Genomic DNA, 21,223 nt, shown 5'->3' with positions numbered 1-21,223 from the left:
TCCCTGGGCCCCCACTCACCAGTGGAGGTAGTTAATGGAGTAACTCCAGTGATCCTCAATGTGCCAGCAAAAGGCTGAGAAGACCATGCCTACATAGAGCCAGGGCACCTTCATGCCGGAGATGTCTGCATTGATGTGGCACAGTACGGACTGCTCCAACACTGGCATCACATTCAGGTTCCAGCCACTGGTAGCATACTCCTGTCAGGGTAAGTATTTGTGGGAAGGGGATGAGGGTTATGATAAGGACCTGAGATCTTTAGCCCAGGGAATGTTAATTTTGAGGTCACAGACCTTTTTGAAACATCTAAGAAATAGTATAGGTATTCTCCTGCAAGTTAGAAGCCCCTGTTCTGAACCAAAATGCACCCTTCCCTGGATGCAGGGTCTGGGCCCGCATTTTTTTCTGCACATGCAATCCTACTCCCTGAGCTTTTTATGAACAAGTCAGGCACCCATTTCACACATCTTCTCACTTAATTCTTATAACAGATGTGTAATGTAGATACTATTCCCGTTCCACGGACAAGGAATTAGCCAATCTCATGACTGGAGAGGCCATGCCAGTTACCAGGCTATGATCTTTCCACACATCTCATCTCATGTAAACCCCACAGAGCCACCGAGTCTTTCCAAGACACTAAAGGACTTGCCTAAGCTCACAGAGCTGACATATAGCCATGAGTCATCCACTCACCTCCTCCTCAGGGGTTAGGTGACGCTTACTGTCGCTGACAGGGAAACCGCTGCCAAATTCTTTGGAATGGATGTCAGCCCCATACTCAACCGTCACATCTTCCTCAATGCTGTTCACCAGCCGCCAGAACTCCTTCTCCACAAGTTCTGTGGGTACCATCTGGGGGACAGGGGGAGCGAATGACTGGGGCCCGTCATATCCTAGCCCCACTGACCCGGGAGAGTTAAGACCGTCACACCCCAGCACCCCTGACACTACCCCAGTCCTCCATCACCTACGTGCACGGGCATGTTGAAGTAATCGGCTTTAAAGGAGTCGGCCATCTCGCCAAAGCTCTGCAGAGTGTATTCCCGGGTAGCCTGCTCAAAGCCAAAGGCTTCGGGGGGACGCTTACACTCCTGAAACCCAAAGGAGAACCTGTCACCAAGGGAGGGGCAAAGAGGTGGAGAAGCCTCCAAATCGGAGCTGGAATATGGGTAGAGGCAGGGAGGGAGAATAGCCCTAGATCTGCACTCAAGGCTCCTGCGGCAGCTTCATTTGATAGCTCCGCCTTTCCTCCTAGCACCTCAGCTTAACGAGTCTTTTCACTCCTCACCTGCTCACTGCCATGCTTTTGCTCCTCTCTTGCTTGAGGACTTGACTATCTAAACCACGGGCTCTGACCTCAATATGCTATCTATGCTCTTCTGCCACCATTTTTTTCTCAAGAGCTAAAATATGGGTTTAGCCCGGCCCGCATGGCTCAGTGGCTGATCGTTGACCTATGAACCAGGAGGTCATGGTTCGATTCCCAGTCAGAGCACATGCCAGGGTTGCGGGCTTGATCCCCAGTGAGGGGGCGTGCAGGAGGCAGCCGATCAATGATTCTCTCTCATCATTGACGTTTCTGTCTCTCCCTCTCCCTTCCTCTCTGAAATCAATACAAATATTTAAAAATAAATAAATAAATAAAATACGGCTTTACACAGCATGTTTAGGAAAGCTTTTTTTAATGCCCAGATTGGAACTCAAGGCCTGGGAAATGAGCGGTGAATATTCTAGTAGCTTGGAGGACGGAAAACAAAGGCACTAGCTTTCACAGTGCCCAAACCTACACCGTTCCTGTTCTTTAGATTTTCTTAGAAGATTGGATGCCGGTCGGCCTCACTTTGTACCTCCCGTCCTGGTTTTAGATGAGAGGTGTGTGTATCCCAGAATCAGACACATACTCTTCTCGAGTCTGAGGAGTAAATGTCAATCTGGTCCACTGGCCCACAACCACTGATAGAGCCAAGCCGAGCTGAGAATCTTGGCCGTCTGGGATACTGTTGGTATCCAAACTCCTCCCCAAAGGGATCTCCACCACTACCAAGGCCATTCATTTCGCACTGCCCTGGTCATCTGGGTGGGTGCGTGTGTGCGCACTTGCACACCTGGTCTCTGCGACCTCAGCTGAGTCCCCGCGATAAGGCTAGAGAGACTATCAGCATCTGCTCTCCAGACAGCCAGAGAGAAATGGAGAGGAGCGGACAATTTGGATGAGGGTAGGAAGCTCGTGGAACAGGCCTGGTGGACTTTTTAGGCTGCTTAGCCCTCACTGCTGCTTCAGCCGCTCTCCTTACTGCCCTCTTGCACTAGGTACATTCTCCCCATACACTCTTGCTTCGGCATTTCCTCCACTCCCCAGTCTAGAACTCCTGCCCACCTTTTCTACCGAAAGTCTGTATCACTGCAAATTGATTGTACTATCACAACAGAAGGAAAACAAGTATTATACCCACATGATGGGCCCCCTATAAGAAAAACAAATCATACCTATGAATAAATTTAATAATACAGAAAAGTGATTAAAAGTAACATGAAAATATACAGTAAGATCCCTAATGCAACCACAAAAAGACGAGAAGAAAATATATCAGCCTATTAACAATGGTTGTGTCTAAGTGATGAAATGATAGGTAATTTGTCTATTTTCCACACTTTCTAAAAAAACAAAGAATAAAATACTTGGAAATCAAAAGAACAATCTTTGCTTCATATTCATCTTCCATATGTCAATCCTGACATCTACCCTTAGTCATTTTCCTCTCTTTAGAATTTCTACGCCTCCGAGTTTCTAACACACAATTTAGCATTTGATTACACGCCATTACATACAATCTGTCTAATCAGGACTCTCCCCACGTGGCCCGGGAGCTCCCAGAGGACACAAGCGAAGGCTGTCTCCACCTCCTCTTTTTGCCAAAGCTCTGCCCAGCCTAGCCCCCACCCCAGGGACCCAAATCAGAAGCCTGTGGCTCAGCTAGGACGCTGCTCACAATAAAGCCAGATGAAGGTAGGCAAAGCTACCCTATGAGGCAGACAGACATGGGCTGCGGCTGGGAAGGCCTTACCGCCATGACACACTTTGGGCACCGCCAGACACCCTTGGGAATCTCAGGCAGAGGAGGCAGCAGGCAAAAGATGTGGTAGTTGTCATCACAGCCATCACACAGCAGGAGTTTGTCGTCCTCATCCCCTCGGGAACACATCCGACATACATACGACTCAATCTGCCAGGGGAGGGAGGCAGCAGTTCATCCACCTAAGCCCTGTCCAGCCTGTACACAGCAGACTCCTCCAGAAGGGACCCAGGTCCAGCAGTCTCCATCAGAAAGCTGCACTGCACCCTAGTCGGTTTGGGTCAGGGGACAGAACATTGGCCCGCGCACTGAAGGGTCCTAGGTTTGATTCTGGTCAAGGGGAATCGGCTGGAGGCTCAATGTGTGTGTGGGGGGGGGAGGGTGCATGTGCAGAAGGCAACCAATTGATGTCTCTCTCTCACATTGATGTTTCTTCCCCACCCCCACCCCCCTCCAATCTTGCTAAAAATAGAAAAGCTGCAGCGCTCGATAGCTGGATCATTCATGGCCCTGTACAGGCTAGTCATACTCAGTCTGGAATTTAACTGTATGCATGCACCATCTCCCCAAATACACTGGTCGAGTAGTGAAAGCAGAGTCTTTCTCATTCAATCCCACCCACCTCCCCCTTTTTTCATTCAATCAACACTTGTGTGTTCTCCAGTAAGACCGACTCTGCAGGTCAGTGATGAATATGACATGGCATCTGCCCTCTAGAGGCATACAGTACCCCAGAGATACGGGTTCATAAAAATTCAAGGGCAAAAAAAAACAAAAACAAAAAACCCAACAAAAAAAATAAAAAATTCAAGGGCAGTGCAGAAACTGCCAAGAGTGGCCCATAGAGGGTACTGTGGGAACCTAGAGAAGGAAGCACTCAAATCAGCTAGAGATAAGGAGGCACTTCGCTGCAAAGGTAACACCTGAAACCGAAACTTGAAGGCCAACTGCAACGGGCAGAGTGCAAGGGGAAATTTTCCAGGCGGAAGGAACGGCATGTGCAATGGATGGGAAAGGAGACAGCATGGTGTGTCAGGGGGAAAAACGAACATGCCTACAAGCAGTTCGGTGTGGCTGTAACAGAGTGAGGGAGCAGTGTTGGGGAACGAGGCTAGACGTCAGCAGGGACTGGCTCACGCATGGTAATGAGCTTAGCCTTTCTCTTGGAACAATGGAGAGGGGAGCAGCCTTCTCTGGACCCTTTCTGTACTTCATGTTGACAGTATTTGATCACCTTTTCTGGTTCTTTGTTCCATGTGAGTTGGCTCTATTTCCCCAATTAAGTGAGCAACCTGAAGGCAGGGCCCACCACACCCACTTTTCTGCTTAGTGCAGCCCGGTCCAGCGCCATGGTGGGGAAATGCTTGTTGAAGGGACAAGAAGCAAAGCATTAGGAAGTCAGGGCTGGGGCCTTACAAACTGGGCATTGCTGTGGTTCCTCCGTAGCCTCATAGTCATTTTGGTGCAGGGCTCTGGGCTGTGACTCAGCTCCTCCTTGCTCTCCAGGTAGGTCTTGGGTGAGGACGGCTCCACCTTCATGTCCCCGCCTGACTCCTCCTTTACCACTACCGTCGGGGGACACTCAGGCCCTTCCTTATCTGGGAGAGAGCAGAGCAGCTCTAAAGAACAGGTGTGAGCAATCAGGCCCTACCTTCTCTCCCAGGGGAGGCCATCCTGCACACTGCCCCTGTCAGGCCTCACCTTTCTTCCGCAGGGTTTTGTCCTTGGCCATGAGGCCTAGGCCCATCATCTTGGGGCCTGCCCCATAGATCTGCAGCTTCTTCAGCTCCGGATTCTTTTCAATGTCTTCTTCTGTGGGTTCCGGCTGGAAGAAAGAAGGAAATGAATCAAGACTGCCCAATCCTAACAGAACAATAGCTTAGAGCAACAGTCGCCCACTGGTGGCCCGCGGACCACTGGTGGTCCGTGAGGTCCGAAAGGTTGGCGACCACTGGCTTAGAGGATACATCATCTGAGCTTATGCCCGGGGCTGAAGCATGGGCAGGCCAGGGCACGGATTCAGAGGTACTTTTTGGAGACAGGGATTAAGTGAGCTCTCTCCTCAGCCCTCTCTTGGAAATGAATTAACACAGGACCCCAATTTTCCCACCTCTAAAATTGAGAATGTTAACTCCTACCTTAAAGTTACAAGGTTTGGGGATTGCATAAAGAAAGAAATCTAAAAGTGTCTGGCACTACCAATAAATAGCAGTGACTAATATGATTCTAAAGTATGTGCCTTGGTGAGTCCAGGGACAGTGCCTCTCTTGTTCTTCGTTGTAGTCCCAGTGTCTAGAAGAACACCTGGCATATAAGCTTCAGCCTGAAGCTGGGATATAGATATAAGGAGAAAGAAACTCTGCCCCTATGAGCGGAGTGACTCAGGAAAAGGACCAAGAAGGGCAGAAATAGAAAAGATACTGTATGAACAGATCAAGACCCAACTCGGCGGCTCAGCGGAGAGGGGAGGGAAAAGCAAGAGTGAATTCAAAGAGAGACACACTACTGCTCAGAACTGGAGAACTGAGAAAGGGGACAGTGGAACAGGGAACAGAGGCGTGGCCAGAGGAAAGGAGAGGACTCTCTCCGCTCCAAAGCCCTAATCAGAAGGGAAGTACTCACATCAGGCTGCAGTCTCTTGGCCCGCCGGCCATAGCTGTTGAACTTGGAAGGCTGCACAGACTGTCGCAGGGGGATGCTGTGGGGTTTGTATTCTTTGTCCTTCTCCTCATTATCAAATGGACGTGTGTTGCACTGCTGGTGAGAAGTAAGGGGTAGAGGTCAGGGCACGGGGTCCCAGCCCTCAACAGCAAGGACTCCCTCTACCCTTACCCAGTGGCAACCGATGCTGTGGTTGCACCTCCCTGACCCGCATGCTAGGCCCTGCTCCACTGGTGTTTACCACGGGCACCAGCATACCTTCTGGGAATTCTTCTCATTCTTTGCTTATGCTATTCTTCCTTCTAGCCACCTCCCCACAACCATCTCCCCAACGAAATCAGACTCCATCTTTTCCCAGACCTCTCCAGCCCCGAAGATCTCTCCCTCCTCTGAATTCCTTTATCTGTTAAAACCTTGTCACATAACAGATAGCAGGCTGGCCATGCGGATAACTCCAGGACCTTGACCCTGGGCAGTGTGGAAAGAACGGGCACCGCTGGAAAAGAGTGGAGTCTAGCTTCCAGGTCTCTAGTCCACTGAACCAGTTTCATTAAGAGCAAGTGTGAAAATCTGTGTCTGAGGGGGAAGCCTCCTTCCACCCCGGCCTGGCATCCTTACCACCAGGTTGGCTCCAGACTGGTACATCTCATAGGGGTAAACGATGCGTTCATAGTGGGAGCGTAGCAGGGAGCCAATGTTTTTGCCTGGTGGGTAGTTGAGGCGCTGGGCCACCCGGGCCCACCGACGGTCCTTGCAAATGGCTTCATAGCCACCTTCCTCCACCACGATCTGCAGGGACAAGCAGGAAGGGACGTGGAGGTGCTGTGTGTATGTACATGAGGGAGCAGGCCCGCAGGAAGGGCGAGGAGGACAACTCCAGCCCCTCACTGCGTTGGGGGCTACCCCTCCTCCTACCACCACCACGAAGACTCAAACTGCGGCAAGAGGTGCCCAGAAGTTCTGCTGATAGCTTATGTGTTACCAGGCTGTGACCCTTCCATTGCAGCCTAGAGCTCCAATATCCAAACCAAGGGAGTCCCCAGAATACCAAGGATATTAAGGTGTGGGGTAAGGAGGGGGTCTGAGAAAAACCTGTTCTTACTTTGCTGAGGCTGTAGAGGTCCAAGATCCGCCGTTCCACATTGGGAATCTTCAAGGAGGAGCCCTGGATTTCCCAGAATTTGGCAATCTGGTCCAAGTAGTTCAGTTTCACTCTCGTCTGGGCCTGGAAAAGAAATGGCTCAAAGAGGCTGACCCTTCACTTGACTCCTGTCTTCTGGCCTAATCTTAGGGGAGGGAGGGTACAGAGCAGCCCACTACCCAGGGCCCAGTGGATCTCAAACTCTAAGCACTGGTGAGCCCACCACTCTCTCATCTCTGCCACCGTCTAGTCAATAAGATAAGCCCCACATCCCAAAACGGAGAGGGCCGGGTCACAACAGCCAAAGCTTTACATACACTCTTTTTCAATGTACTTGACAGGGCTGGATGAGTAGCATCATCTCTTCTACAGAGAACCCGTGTCCTCAAGTCACACAGCAGGTACCAAGAGATTGTAATGTCAGTATGATGATAAAGCACTCTAATACAGTGGTTCCCAACATGGGACACAATGGAGAAGGGGCAATTTGATTTTTAAGGGGGGCAATTCGAGAATGAGTTATCAACAGTGAATTTTTTTGCATTTCTTATTGTTCTAGGGGCCTCATATAGAGTATCTACACTAATAAAATAGAAATATGCAAATTGACCATCACTTCGCAACGCCCACCAGCCAATCAGGAGTATGCAAATTAACCTGACAAAGATGGCAGCGGCCCTGCCCCCCCAGCCACTCCGGGCCTCTCGGCAGCACGCATGCAGGCATGGAGTGGCCAGGCTGCACGGGACGCCGTCTATGAGGGAGAGGGCGGGGGGGTGTGGAGGGAGCTACAGGAGCAGCACTCCGGCTGGAGCAAAGATGGAAGGCGGTGGCCAGAGCGAAGGCCTGGGTCCCGGAGGAAAACCGGTGCCAGCAGCCAGGGGAAGGAAGGTCTATTGCACGAATCTTCGTGCAACGGGCCTCTAGTATAAATATATATTGTGACATATTTATGCATTTCAGTTCTCTATTATGTTTTGAAACTTTATTTGCTATTTTTTCATATCACTTCATATTATTATTTTTAAACTATTTCTTAGTGATTTCTTCCTCAGTACTTCAACTACCCTTTCGTTCTTTTATTTTTCCTCTTTCATGGATGCCATTTCTTTGGAAGCTTGTTTAGACCAAGTTAATGGCCTTTTAGGCTTCCTCCACGTGAATAGGAGTTTGTTATTGTTGTTGTTGTTAATCCTCACTTAAGGATACTTTTCCATTGATTTTTAGGGAGAGTGGAAGAGAGAGGGAAAGACGGAGAGAAGCATCGATGTGAGAGAAACACATCGATTGGTTGCTTCCTGCATGCGCCCCAACAAGGGCCTGGGCCAGGAAGGGGCCTGCAACCAAGGTATGTGCCCTTGACCAGAATCGAACCTGGGACCCTTTGGTCTGCAGGCCGACACTCTATCCACTGAGCCAAACTGGCCAGGGCAGGAGTTCACTGGCGGGGGGCTGGGGGGGGGGGGAGCAGGCATCAGGATTTTAGAGATGTTTAAGGTGGGGCATGGCCAAAAAAAGGTTGGGAACCACTGCTCTAATATGTAATGTGATAAACACCGCTACATTAGTAATCATATTGCAATATATAAATGTATCAAAATAACAGCAATCATATTGCAATATATAAATGTATCAAAGTAATGCACTGTATGTTACTTTAATCTTGCACAATGCTACAATGTCATATTTACTAAGAGAGGTCTAAATGTCAAATAACAAGTTTCAGCTTTTCCTTTGCTACTAATCTGCTAAACAGCCTTGAGCAAATCAATTTTACTCTCTGGATCCCCATTTTCTAATTATAAAAGGGGAATAAAATAAGTGCCCAGTCCACTCACCCCAGAAGGATGGACAATGAGGCCCTCTGGAAACTCCAGAATTTCATCTAAGCTCCAGGCATGTTCAGAGAATGAAGGCTCCAAAAGAGCAACTCACATTTTCTTATGCACCATGAAACTTGTTCCATGGTAGCTTAAGGGTCAGAGTGCACGCCAGAGACAGAATGGCCTAAAGAACCAAGAGATGCCGGCCAGCGTGGCTCAGTGGTTGAGTGTCGATCTATAAACCAGGAGGTCACAGTTTGACTCCTGTTCAGGGCACATGCCCAAGTTGCAGGCTCATTCCCCAGAGGGAGGCGTGCAGGAGGCAGCCGATCAATGTGTCTCTCTCATCGATGTTTCTATTTCTCTATCCCTCTCTCTCTCTCTCAAATCAATAAAAACATTTTTTTTTTTAAATGTTATCTGGGCCAAAATGTCAATAGAACCAAGGCTGAGGAACCATGGTCTAGGTCATGGGTATTCAGTTGGGTCTAATACCGCCCCCCAGGACATTTAGTAAGGCCTATGGATATACAATAATGAAGGAGAGGGGCGGTAGCATATTTCTCACCTCTGTCCTCCATGGGCAACTCCAGGATCTTACCTGGAACTGGCTTCAGGGCAGCCATTCTCATTTATCCTTGGACAGTCTCAAGCCCTTAGTGGAAAACCTCACCTACCATACAAAGGGCCTGGACTTGCTGAACAGAGCAAAAGGCAGAGGGAAAAGACTACCTGCCTGCCCCACTGCCCCAATCTGTAACCATTCTGGCCTCCACACAGACAAGTTTTTGTGTTGTTCCCACCCATCGCCTCATCAGGCGCCATGGAAGGAAAGCATGAAGCACAGGGCTGTGAATGAATTGGACAATGAAACCACATTTCAGCTGTCCAAGCAGGAAAGGGTCTCAGCCAGCCCCACACTTCCCTTTTGTTGAGCCCAGGTAGGGTAGGGGATTGGCAGGGGAACTTCAGAAGGAGCAAACCCTTATGAGAAAGGGATATCCCCAGCCTTGGGGCCACCAGATCAGAAATGCTCAATGCCCATGTTCTTGAGTATATTCCAAGCCCTAAAGCTTCCGCCACGCAACTTCCCAGGAGAGAAAAGAAAGGCCTAGTCGGTAATGTATCTTAGCCAGAGGAGGTATGAGGGAAGAGGGGCAGAGCTCAGGTATCCCTTCTGCCAACCCCACTCACCTCTAGTTCATTCAGCCTCTGGATTCGGGGAGTAAATCTGAAGTTGTCCACTTCTACCGCAAAGGGTGGCTGCCAGTCCTGAGGGGGCACAGAGGGGAAAGGGAGTTGGGTTATTGCAGCAAGACCAGAGGGCACCAAAAGCAGCTCAACACCCCATTCGCACCTTCCCAGACCTTTTAACCTGCAAACACCTAACCCACTACACCACACACAGAACTGACAGCAGGGCCACTCCGTCTGAAAGTACTAGAAAGCACACAGGATTTGCAGTCAGAAGACCTAGGTTCATGTTCTAGCTCCACTACTTACTGGCTATAGGATTTTACTTTTCTGTACATGTTTTCCCATCTGTAAGGCAGGAATATGAACTCTTGCCCTAGCTTCCTCACAAGACCAATATGGCAAATTAAACTGGCTTTCAAATGAAAATGTTCTTCAAAGGTGCCATCATGAAGATCTGACATCTAAGGCTGACGCCGCCACCCAGTACACATTCAGGGTAGATCGGCTCTGATTCGGGCAGGATTTAAAGGTCTGGGCTTTAATGCCTGTTCTCTCAGTTTAAAGGGCCTGAGACAGGCACTGCAAGGAACAGGGAGCAAGAATGTGCATCACTCACCTAGAAGGTTCCTTGGGTCCTCTATCAAACACCTGCCAGGTCCAGGAAGAGGCAGGGGAGGAAGCCCAGGGGTGAGAGAGGGTGTAAGGGCAGGGATGCCCAACTCTGGTGGCTGGGTGTGGGAGGTGTTAGGGAGGAGGGAAGCCAGAGAAAGATAATAAAAGTGGGGAAGGCTCTGCCCTGCCAAGTTGGAGCTTGTTGTGTCCTGCCCAAAGAGTGGCGGTGGAGAGCCCTCTCCCCAATGCCCTCCCATACAGTCCTCTCCTCCCCAAAGAACCCAGAGGAGCCTAGACCAATGCCCTCATTTTAGGAATGGCAAAGAAATGTGATTGCTCCAAAATCACGTGCTGGGTTAGTGGTAGACGCGAGACTAGAATCCGTGTCTTCTGACTGCCAGTCCAAGGACCTTTGCACTCCACCAGCCTACCAGTGTTCACATATACATACAGGGGCCTCCTACTTGCATCCACACATATCCCCCCCCCCCCCCCCACTCCCCAAGCAGGTAGTAAACACCTGGGGCTCAGTAAAGCAGGGGCAAAAAAAAAAATAGGTAACTCAGGTAGAAAGGCGCTCAAAGCCCCCACTCCAGGCACCCTTCTTTCCTGCTGAATTGAGTTCTAGATAAGAAAGAGCACCATCAAGCAAACTGACAGGAAATGGCAGAACCGAAATTCTAGAGCAGGAGCTGTGGGTGCAACAGATAGCTGGGGGAGGTCCAGCAAACCTCTCTGCCTGGCTCTTCCTGGGACCTATGAGCTCCCTCGCTCTGCTTTCAGTCCCACACTCCCGTATGCCAAACACCCAGTGTGTCAGTATTATCAGGAGGGTGCTAAAAAGGCTGGCTCCCCGATGCAGTAAGCAATGCCCTTTCAAGCTCGCCTGGGCCTACTCCAGGGCACCCACACTCTCCTCCAACCCATCTTCCCCCAAAGTAGTGGCTACCTGTCTAGCAATTCAGAACCCAGATCACCCTTCCTCAGGCAAACCTCCACTTCCAAGCGCCCACCCGTACACAGGTTCCCACCCTGGGCCCAAGCACCACTTGGGTGAGTGCTTCAAATTCCAGCCAGAAGGCTTGGCTGCCTAAAGATGGCCTAGGAGCAGCCCTAGAGGAAGGAAAACAAAAACAAAAACAAAAACAACAAAACAAACAAAACCAGAGAGTCAGGTCTCCTGAATTGGAGAGAAGCATAACAAAGGACACCCCCATGTCACACACACACTAGGGACATGTCACTTTCCCCCTTCCTAGTCTCCCCCCTGCCCCCCAAGGAAGGATAACAACACCTGCACAAGGCCAGGCTGCCCAGATAAATCCAAGACAGAAAAACGGAAATTCAGGCCTCACCTACCCCCTACGTCAGACATTGCCTCCTTGAGGCTGCCCACGACTCCCGCTTCTCCTTTCTGCTAGCCCTCCTGACCTTTCCCTCCTCATGGCCACTCCCTCACCACGGGCAAGGATACCTCAGAGATCTGTGGCCAGGCTCCAACAAGGAAGAAATTCGTTTACCCAACACCTCCCAGAGGATCCATTTGAAACCAGCCTAGATCGGTGGCAGAGCACCAGAGAACACCCGAGTTGAATAAGGCGGCCTGTGGTGCCCTCCTCAGGTGGCAGGGCGACTTCCCAACCCGTTCCAGCCAGAGACACCTACTCAAAAAAACACCCTCTTCCAGACCAACTCAATTCCTGCCCTTAGAATCCCAGCGGGTGACTGCACACACACATCATCACTTCTCCTCCATGCCAGACGAGCCCGGCCCCTGGGGGACCTCTCCTGGCCTGAAGCCAGGCCTAGGAGCAAAGATATGCCCTTTGTCGCTTGACCTCTGGGAATCAAGTGTTCCAAAGGGGGCAGGCTTCCGTAGTTCCATTCGGTGCGGGAGTCCAAGAATACCCTATCCTCTGGGACCTCTTACATCCTGGGACACAGCAGGGTAGAAATCCTCTGAGGAGGAGGACTCATACCCCACCCCCAAGCCGACTGGTCCAAGCCTCTCTCCATAGAAGTCAAGTATGGGGAGGGGTGATGTGCAGGAAAGGCCCGGATAGTGTTGTCAACTAGGAAAAGGAGACAATTCCCTGAATCCACCTCAGGGGAGCCAGAGAGAGCATCCCCCCATGAGACCCAGGCCTGACTGGACTACCAGGCTGGGATATGATCATAGATGGATCTGCCTAGCAGGGTGTGAGTAAATATGAGTCAACTCACATAGGAGGAAACCAATGACTACATCAAACACCTTCGCAGGCACAGTAATTACCACTTAGGTAGTGCCTACTACACACAGACGCTATCTAGTTTAATTGAATTTCTGAAATAACTACTCCTAGGACTCCTTTCACAGGCTTGGAGAGATTATGTTACTTGTCCAAGGTCACACAGCTGGGAAGCTGCGGAGTGGGGTTTTGAACTTCGGTCTGTCTCCTTTCAGACCTGTGATCTTCCCACTACGACACACCGCCTGCCTTAGGAGAAGTGATGACAGTAGATGGCAGAAAGGCCTTAGAGCAACCTTGACCTGGGTGGTCCGGGGTAACTAAAAGATGTGCGTGGGCCTCCCTGTGAACTCTCCCGGCCGCCTAGGCATCCCTGTCTGGACCCTCACCAGGGGGATTCTGAAAGGCGAGCTGGGAGTGGGTGTGGGTTCCTGAGCCCAGGTCACTGGGGGGGCCTCCCATCACGAGGACCCCTGGCCCCAGCATCCTTTCTCCGACCCGCGCCGCATCCACAACGGTCCCAGCCACCCCATTTCTCCACATCTCCGGTTGCCCTGCGCCCAAGACTCCCCCGCCGGCTACCCTAGTTTCTCAACCCCGGCCACGCCGCCGGGGACCACCGACTCCGAGCCTTACCGCGGGTGGGCGGATCTTGCAAATGCCGGACTTCTCGGCGATGGGCCTGATTTTCGCGATGTAGCCAAGAGGGTCTCGGAACTCGGCCCAGCTAGGTTCGAACACCGGGCACTCCGGCGGCGGGAGGAAGTCGTCAGACCCCGGCTCCATGGTGGACCCTAGGACTGGGGGGCTCGGGCAGCCCTTAAGGACTCATGGCGGATGCCGCTGATTGAAACCGAGGCACTGCTCGGAGACTAGGCCCTAAGCGGGGCAGCCGCCGCCCGCCGGGGGCCAAGGGGGCGTGTTGAGTGCCGCGCTCTGAGAGGTAAAGGCTGACCCTCCTGCGGCCGCCTCTCAATCCTGCTCCGTTCCTTCCAAACTCTGCTGCTGCCTCCCAACTCCCGCAGCCTTCACCACCACAGTTACCTCCCAGCCGCCGCGGCCTTCACCGCCGCCGCCGCCATCTTGGTTTGTCAGCGTCCTCCCCCTTCCCACACCACAACAAACCGGATCCCTCCGCGGGGTGTTCTTCCGAGCCTCGGATATCTGGTGTGAGGCCGAGCCCCAGGAAGCCTTCAGCCCGTGAGGACCAAGCAGAATCGCCAGGCGTGGGTTCCCTATTTGGAAGCGGGAACTCAAAAGTAGCTCCCAGACTGAGATCAAATAGTTCTTCCCAGCGGCGGAGGAGCAAAATTGTAATTAACTTGCCGGATCCTTTTTCCGGATGGACCAGCGGTGCACGTTTAAAGGCCAGTGGTGCGCATGCGCGTTATGAAGACAGACCGGAAGAGGAGCAGGGGTTGGTGGGCGGTAGGCTGAAACTAACACCCCCTCCTTCGATGACCTCAGCCCTGGAGGGAGCCCCGCCCCAACATTCTATCCTCCTTGGTCTTTACGTGTGAGCCATAGCGAGCGACCTCTTTTGCTAGCCTGCAGTTTGGGGCGAGATGTAAGGAGCTCCCAGCTCTAGGTACTGATACCTAGAGCTTTGAAGGAAGGCAGGCAGGAGGCTGCTCACTCCCCAGGGGTTATGGATTTTTAGAATCCTGGGACCCAATGAAAGGAAGGAAATATTTATTTCATCCAAGGTTATGCATAGAGTCCTCTCTAAGATGGGGCTTCCATTCTTACCACCCCACCCCACCCGGAGTCATTGTCAGCATTTTAATGAACACTTTCCACTGTTCTGTATGCTCTTTTATTGTGTGCACACTTGTGGTATGTACGTCTACAAAATAAGCCTGTTTATATTTTGACTATTGGATATTTAGCAACAGCATATTTATCCCCTATCAGCCCCTCTCATATGAAACACTGTGCATTTGTGAGCCTACAGTGTACTTATCAAACATCTGCGGACATGGATTGTATTTATGGTGTATAGCCCCTGTCATATGCATTTGAGTACCTAGTGTGTGTACATCTACTCCTATTGTGTACATGTTCATTGAGCATTTTCTGAATAGGTTTATTGTAACTACTTCAAATGAGTGCTTTGCCCATATGTTAGGCATCTACTGATCTACTGCATTTGAGGATCATCTTTGTTATCCAACAGTTGTGGGCCTGCTGCATACAGTTTGAACATCTGCTGTGCACATATCAGAGTACTTGTATACATGCTAATTAAGTGCTTATTTTCCCCCCCAATCAGACGCAATTCCTTAAGGCATGGACAATGTTGCCTTATACCTTCTTAACACTTGCCATGGTAAGCAATAAATTAATGTTGAGTAAACGAAAGAAAAATGAATATATATTTTTGAGCAGTCTTATAAACTCTTTGCAAACATTTTGTGTATACTGTATTAAGCATCTGCTATACGGTTGAGTATGTTTGAAGGGGGTGTCATTCCTTCACTAAGTTAATTGTTCATAATCACATACCACGTCCCAGTTATGCACATCATTCTGCCTGCTTCAGGACTGAGCTCAGGGCAGCCTATCTGCAGGAGTAGGGCACACTGGTAAGAGCTCACACTCTGGGGTCAGACAGGGCCAACTTCTAGTCCCACCAGCTCTGCCATTTTCTAATTATGTGACCTCGGGCAAGTCCTAACTTGTGAAACAAATGAGGATTATAATACCTACCTTTCAAAACTACTGTACAGTACCTGGCACATAGAAGGCCCTTGGTATGTGTTAACTTATTTTTATTTCTGAAAGTCAACAAGCAACATGTCAAATCTCATTAAGAATTTCTTTTGTTCCAGGCATTGTGCCTAGTGATTGCATATATTTATCACCTGAATCCTTATATTACCTTGAGTGTTTGGAATCTTTATCCTCACTTGGCTTGTGAAGAAACTTGTCCCAAGTAATACAAATCGTAAGTGACATATTTCTAGTTTTCTAGGTGTCAAGAGGAACCTCAGCCCCTTTCCTCCAGAAACACAGGTGAATGACCCAATTGGACAACTGTCTGGATGAGAAATAGAAAGCTAGGGGAAATTAGGCTAATAACAGCAAAATCACTAGCCTCTCATATGTGTAAGCATTGAACAGCCCACATAGCTCTTTCATACCAATTACTTCCTTTAATCTTTGCAACAGTCTTGGGGAAGATCTAAGTCAATTGATCCATTTTATAGATAAGGAACCATGTTCCAGAAAGATTGACCCATTTGCCCACTGTTAATAGGAAGTTGTCAACCCCTGGTCAAATGCTCTTCCTGTCATTTGCTCTCACTAGAAATAGAACTGGGCAAGAGAAAGGTGAAGAGAATGAAGAAGGTAGGATAATATGCTAAATCCTAGGCTGAAGGAAGTTCAGCCTTTTCATCTGGAGGCAGCTCAGTGAAGGGCAAAGAGCATCCATCAGGAGTTGGGGGACCAGGTTTGATCCAGTTCATTCATTCATAAATATTTATTAAATTCCTACTATGCACCAGGCATTTTTCTGGGCCCTGGAAATATAATGGTGACCAGGACAGTCATGGTCCCTGCTTTCCTGAAGCTGACAATCACCCACTGAGATCTGCCAAGTACCTCACCTGAGCCTTGATTTTCATATTTATCCAACGATGGGCTATAATTCCCTCATCACAGGGTAGTTATGAAGATTAGAGATAACGATGACTGCCATTCATCAAGGGCCAGGTGCTATGAAATAGGTATTGTTATCCATGTTTTACAGATGAGGAGACTGAAGCTCTGGGAAGTATAAACGTACCCAAGTCACATGGCTAGTAAGCGGCAGAGCCAGAATTCAAACCCAAGTCTGTCTAACTGCCATACAATTCTGCCTGTAAAAGTCTCAGATGGTGCCCCCCCCCCCCACCGCCCCGCATCACTCACAGTAAGGTGTTCATGGAATGGGAACTGCAGGGTTAAGAACTGGGAAGCACCAGGGAGCTCACCTTGCAACAGTCTTGGGAAATACATGTCAATTTACCCATTTTGTAGATGAGGAATCATATTCCAGAAAGATTGAACCCCCTATGAGAGAAGGTCTGTGATTAGAAGGATTGGTGGGCTCTTGACCACACTCACTCTATTCATGTTTTCTGAATGAACTGGATGAGTGTGATGTTGTGCCTCACTTTTTTGAGTTGTAAAATAAGGTTGCTTCCAGTTCTGAAGTAGGTGTCAGCTGTGAGTTCTGACTCTAAAAAGAGTTCTGGAATCCATCCCCTACTGCCATGTCATTTTCTAATCATCTACCCCTGTGAGGGCCATTTACTATCTTTAGCCTATATTAAAAGAGCCTCCTCAAGCTTATCAAGGTATCTGTGTGAACTTATATATATATATATATATATATACTCTCTCTCTCTCTCTCTCTATATATATATATATATATATATATATATATATATACAGAGATGTATATTATGTGCTTAATACATACATATAGCAATAGAATATATATTTAAAATGACAATTCTAATTCTAAATGAATTATATTAGTAGTGGGTTATAACTCATTGAATAAAATAAAAATCCATAACTCCACACTGATATAAATAAATAAAATGAGGGAAAAGGGAAAACTCTTTCTTAAAGGCATGATAGAGCCAAAAAATCATCAATAGATGCTCAAACTTTTTCAAAGAAAAAAAAGCAAACTCTTAAAGCGGCTATAATACCTAGTGCCCAAATATTGGTTCCTAAGTGCCATTCTTAATCCAAAGAACCAGGACTTCTTGGAAAAAATGACTGATGCCAGGGTTGGAGCAGGGAAAGTACAAGACGGGCCTGGAACATCTTGTGGTGCCAGAAAACAGCAAGTGTTCGAGGAAAGATGAGGCTCTGCCAAAAGGACACAGGCGCCAGCTTGGAGCACCGCTGGATGGCCAAACCTGGGACATATGAGCATCAAAATAAAGAATGACATTAATGGGTTATATATAACCCATTGAGTAAAATAGGCAACCACGAGTCCATGAGGATATAAATAAATCAATGTCGGAGAGGGGAGAGTTCTGTTACAGTGGAAAGCCAACTAATACAAGTAAAAAGAATGATGGTATTTGAAAATCACTATGTGGCTACCTGGAGAATCGTCCGTGAATGCTAAAACTGGTGGGTGAAAATTTGAGGAGTAATAGGGTATTTACATTGTTTCAATACATCGCTCCACAAGACACTCATCAATTACAAAGGGGAAAATGGTGACTTGGAGACACTATGTGGCCCAATGTATCACCTGGTCTTACTTTAGCTCCTACTGAGGGTCCAGGTGAGAAAACCTGTGGCAACAGAGGAATGAGGATACATGGACTGCCCACCTCTGTGCCTTCACCCCCGAGCTGCCCTCTCCTGTTCCTTTCTCATTATTCCACTGATACATTGCAGATTCCCACACCTCCATGCCTTTTCATATGCTGCTCCCTCTGACAAATGCCCTTCTTTCCCAGGCCAGTTCCTACTCATCCTTCAAAATTCAGTGAAAGGGGCAGTTCCAGAAACACTTCCCTGACCCACCCTACCCCACCCCAAGTTGGGTTTTCCCCTTGTGTGCCCCTGTGCACGCTGTGCTTACGTCTGGGCCCGTATTTATTATATTGTATTGACATAGCCCCACCGGGGTGTCCACTCCTCAAGGTCTTGGCCTGCACTGTCCCCGTATGGTAGACACTACTCACATGTGACTATTTAAATTTAAATGTAAAAATTTGATTCCTCAGTGGTACTAGCCACATTTTAAGTAGCCACATGTGGCTAGGGATTGCTGTATTGGACAGTTAAAGGGCATTTCCACCATCACAGAAAGACCTATTGGACAGCACTGGTCTAGGACAAAGGTAAGAACTCTGTGAGATTCTAGGACCTTTGTCCTTTGTGATGTGTTGTCCCTCCCCATTCACATCCCTAAAGAGACTGGCAGTAGAACCCTTCAGAGGAGGAGCTGAACTACCCCTCCACGCTCTGATTGGTAAGCCTCCATGGGAGAGTGGGAAGGTGGGGCAGGGACAGCCCAATGGTGGGACTGCAATGAGGAGGGGAGGAGGAGAACATCAGAAAGAGCTGAAGGAAACAGGAGGATGTTCCAAAGGGGCCCCAAAGCTTGGGGCACAGGAACATCCATCAATAACTCAACCAAAGACAACTTACTCTAAGATTTAGCATAGAAAGAACTGTTCATTCCAATTAGCCATATTTTAGTGTCATCTGTGCTGTACCAAGCATTTGCTGGGCAATGCTCTGGACAGAGATCATTCAAATCAGTGTCACTCTTGAGCCACTTATAGCTTGGGGGGGTGGGGGTAGATAATGATCTGAGGAATCTCAGATGTGACCAAGGGCACATTCTGTGAGGGATGGGTCCTTTAAGCCCATCTACAGGAGTGAGAAAAACTTCATCAGAGATGTTGGGGAGAGCATGCCTGGCAGGGGGGAAAGGGACAGGTAAAACACAGTTGACCCTTGAACAATGTGAAGGAGAGGGGTAAGGGTGCTGACCCATTGTAGATCAGAAGTCCACATAGAAATGGACCCATGCAGTTCAAACCTGTGTTGTTCAATGGCCAACTGTACTGAGTTTGGAAATCACAGACCTTTTCAGGGAGCAGTGAGTGGATATCCATCCACAATGTGGGCAAGGAATGAGAGTTAGGACTCCAGAGATCGGCTGGGGCCACATGATGGAGAACCTCCAACATCAAGACAAGTTTACACTTCTTTCTGTAGGTGGTCGAAAACAGCTTACTTTGTGTCTGGCAGGAGGTGGGCACTTCACATGCATCTATTAACAATTGCTCTGAAAAATTATTGTCCCTATTTTACAGGGGAAACACCAAGCTTTGAGTGTCTGGGTAGGTGGCTTGCCAAAGGCAACACAGTCAAGCCTGCGACTGAGCCAGGATTTGAGTGCTAAAACTGAGCTTTGGGAAGGCAAAACCAGCACCAAACTGAAGGTAGGAGAAGAGGGGCATGACCAAAGGCAGTGCAGCTTGGTCTACCAGGAAAGAAACAAAAAAGTGCTGGTTGGACTTAATTCCTGACCCTCCGGGTCTAAGCTCTTCAAACACTTAGACTCTCAGGGAAGTATCAAATGCTTAAATGATCCCAGCTGCAGCTTTTGCTTAAATGTGCATATGAGGAAGAAAACATCGATTCAAGATGCTAAAGAGTAGCCCAGCAGGTGTTGTTCAGTGGTTGAGCGTTAACCCATGAACCAGGAGGTCATAGTTGGATTCTTAGTCAGGGCACATTCCCAGGCTGCAGACTTGATCCCCAGTGGGGGGTTGCAGGGGGCAGCTGTTTGATGATTCTCGCGTTGATGTTTCTATCCCTCTCTCCCTCTCCCTGAAACCAATAAAAACATACTCTGAGTGGTCAGATTAGTATGATCTCTGAACACATAATAATCTGGCCACTCAGTGTATATCCTATAAATTAAAGGCTAATATGCAAATTGTCCCCTCAACTAGGAGTTCGACCAGCAGGCAGGCCGGCCAACCGCCCATGTCCCCTCCCCTTGGCCAGGCTGGTCGGACCCCACCCATGCACGAATTCATGCACCTGGCCTCTAATGTATGTGTGTGTGTGTGTGTGTGTGTGTGTGTGTGTGTGTGTGTATTAAAAGATGCTAAAGAGTAGGGCCATCCAAACCAGGCCTTCTTAAAGGCCATTCCAGACTCTAAAAAGGCACCAAAAATATTTCCTGTCTGCTGCTTCCAGGACCCTGCTAACCTCATTCCTCCTGAGCTCTGCTGAGGCCCAGGACATAATCAGTGGTGCTGGAAACTCCATTTCATAGGGAGGCTGTTTGGGGGACTGTTTTATAGCCTTGGGAAATATCCTTTGCTTGCCTGGGCCTGTCTCCTCTTCTGTAAACTAAAGGGAGTCCTGCTATTTGTTATCTAACATCCTAAGTATATACAGAGCTCTTCTAATGTATCTAGCGCCTGGCTTCCTGGCCCAAGTCACCACCCCCCTCCAGAACAGAAATGTAGGCAGCTGTGGGGAGGGGAGAGGATCCAGGGCAAAGCCAAACCAGCCACAGGAAGGGTGAGTACAGATGCCACAAGAGAAGGAAGTACCCAGCCTGGGAACGGAAGAGAGGGGAACTCACTTGCTGAGCTTCTACTCCATGCTTGACATCTGTTACCTCTGTGTGGCAAGGGCTCATCACCCCAAGTTTTCAACTGAGACAACCACTCAAAAAGAGGGTATGTTTCCCAAGAGCATGTACCCAGCAAGGAAACCCCCCAGCATTTGAACTGGATCAACTCCACCGCCCAGAGTCTCGCTACTCTCTCACACAGACTGTTAATAAGATGACAGAGGAAAACCTCCCTCATCCCCACCTCCCACCCAATCGAAGCACCTCACCCAGGCTAAGGCCTCTCTCTCCTGGGCTGCACCGTGGGGGAGGGGGCATAAGGAGGAGGCAGAGGCGGGAGGTGAGCACAAGG

The 21,223-nt window shown here is 49.1% G+C and overlaps 1 protein-coding gene across 10 annotated transcripts in view; it reads right to left on the bottom strand.

Moving 5' to 3' along the window:
• Positions 1 to 13,870, bottom strand: part of KDM5C (lysine demethylase 5C) — a 30,634-nt gene extending 16,764 nt beyond the window's left edge. For 2 of the 10 annotated variants that reach the window (XM_079764819.1, XM_079764822.1), the window contains exons 1-11: positions 13,380 to 13,868; positions 9,898 to 9,975; positions 6,842 to 6,964; positions 6,358 to 6,528; positions 5,701 to 5,835; positions 4,780 to 4,903; positions 4,495 to 4,697; positions 3,070 to 3,228; positions 976 to 1,095; positions 698 to 856; positions 20 to 201 (exon numbers count right to left, since the gene is read on the bottom strand). In XM_079764819.1, the coding sequence (XP_079620945.1) occupies positions 20 to 201; positions 698 to 856; positions 976 to 1,095; positions 3,070 to 3,228; positions 4,495 to 4,697; positions 4,780 to 4,903; positions 5,701 to 5,835; positions 6,358 to 6,528; positions 6,842 to 6,964; positions 9,898 to 9,975; positions 13,380 to 13,529 (1,604 nt within the window). In that variant the 5' untranslated portion in view covers positions 13,530 to 13,868. Of the gene's footprint in view, positions 1 to 19; positions 202 to 697; positions 857 to 975; positions 1,096 to 3,069; positions 3,229 to 4,494; positions 4,698 to 4,779; positions 4,904 to 5,700; positions 5,836 to 6,357; positions 6,529 to 6,841; positions 6,965 to 9,897; positions 9,976 to 13,379 lie in introns of all 10 variants that reach the window. The other 8 variants (XM_079764823.1, XM_079764825.1, XM_079764827.1 and 5 more) reach the window with 6 other exon arrangements.
• Between the last annotated feature and the right edge of the window lie 7,353 nt (positions 13,871 to 21,223).

This window comes from Cnephaeus nilssonii (assembly GCF_951640355.1).
Source record: "Cnephaeus nilssonii genome assembly, chromosome: X".
NCBI lineage: Eukaryota > Metazoa > Chordata > Mammalia > Chiroptera > Vespertilionidae > Cnephaeus > Cnephaeus nilssonii.
Note: the sequence above shows the minus strand (reverse complement) of the source record. Positions and strands in the feature narration are given on the sequence as shown.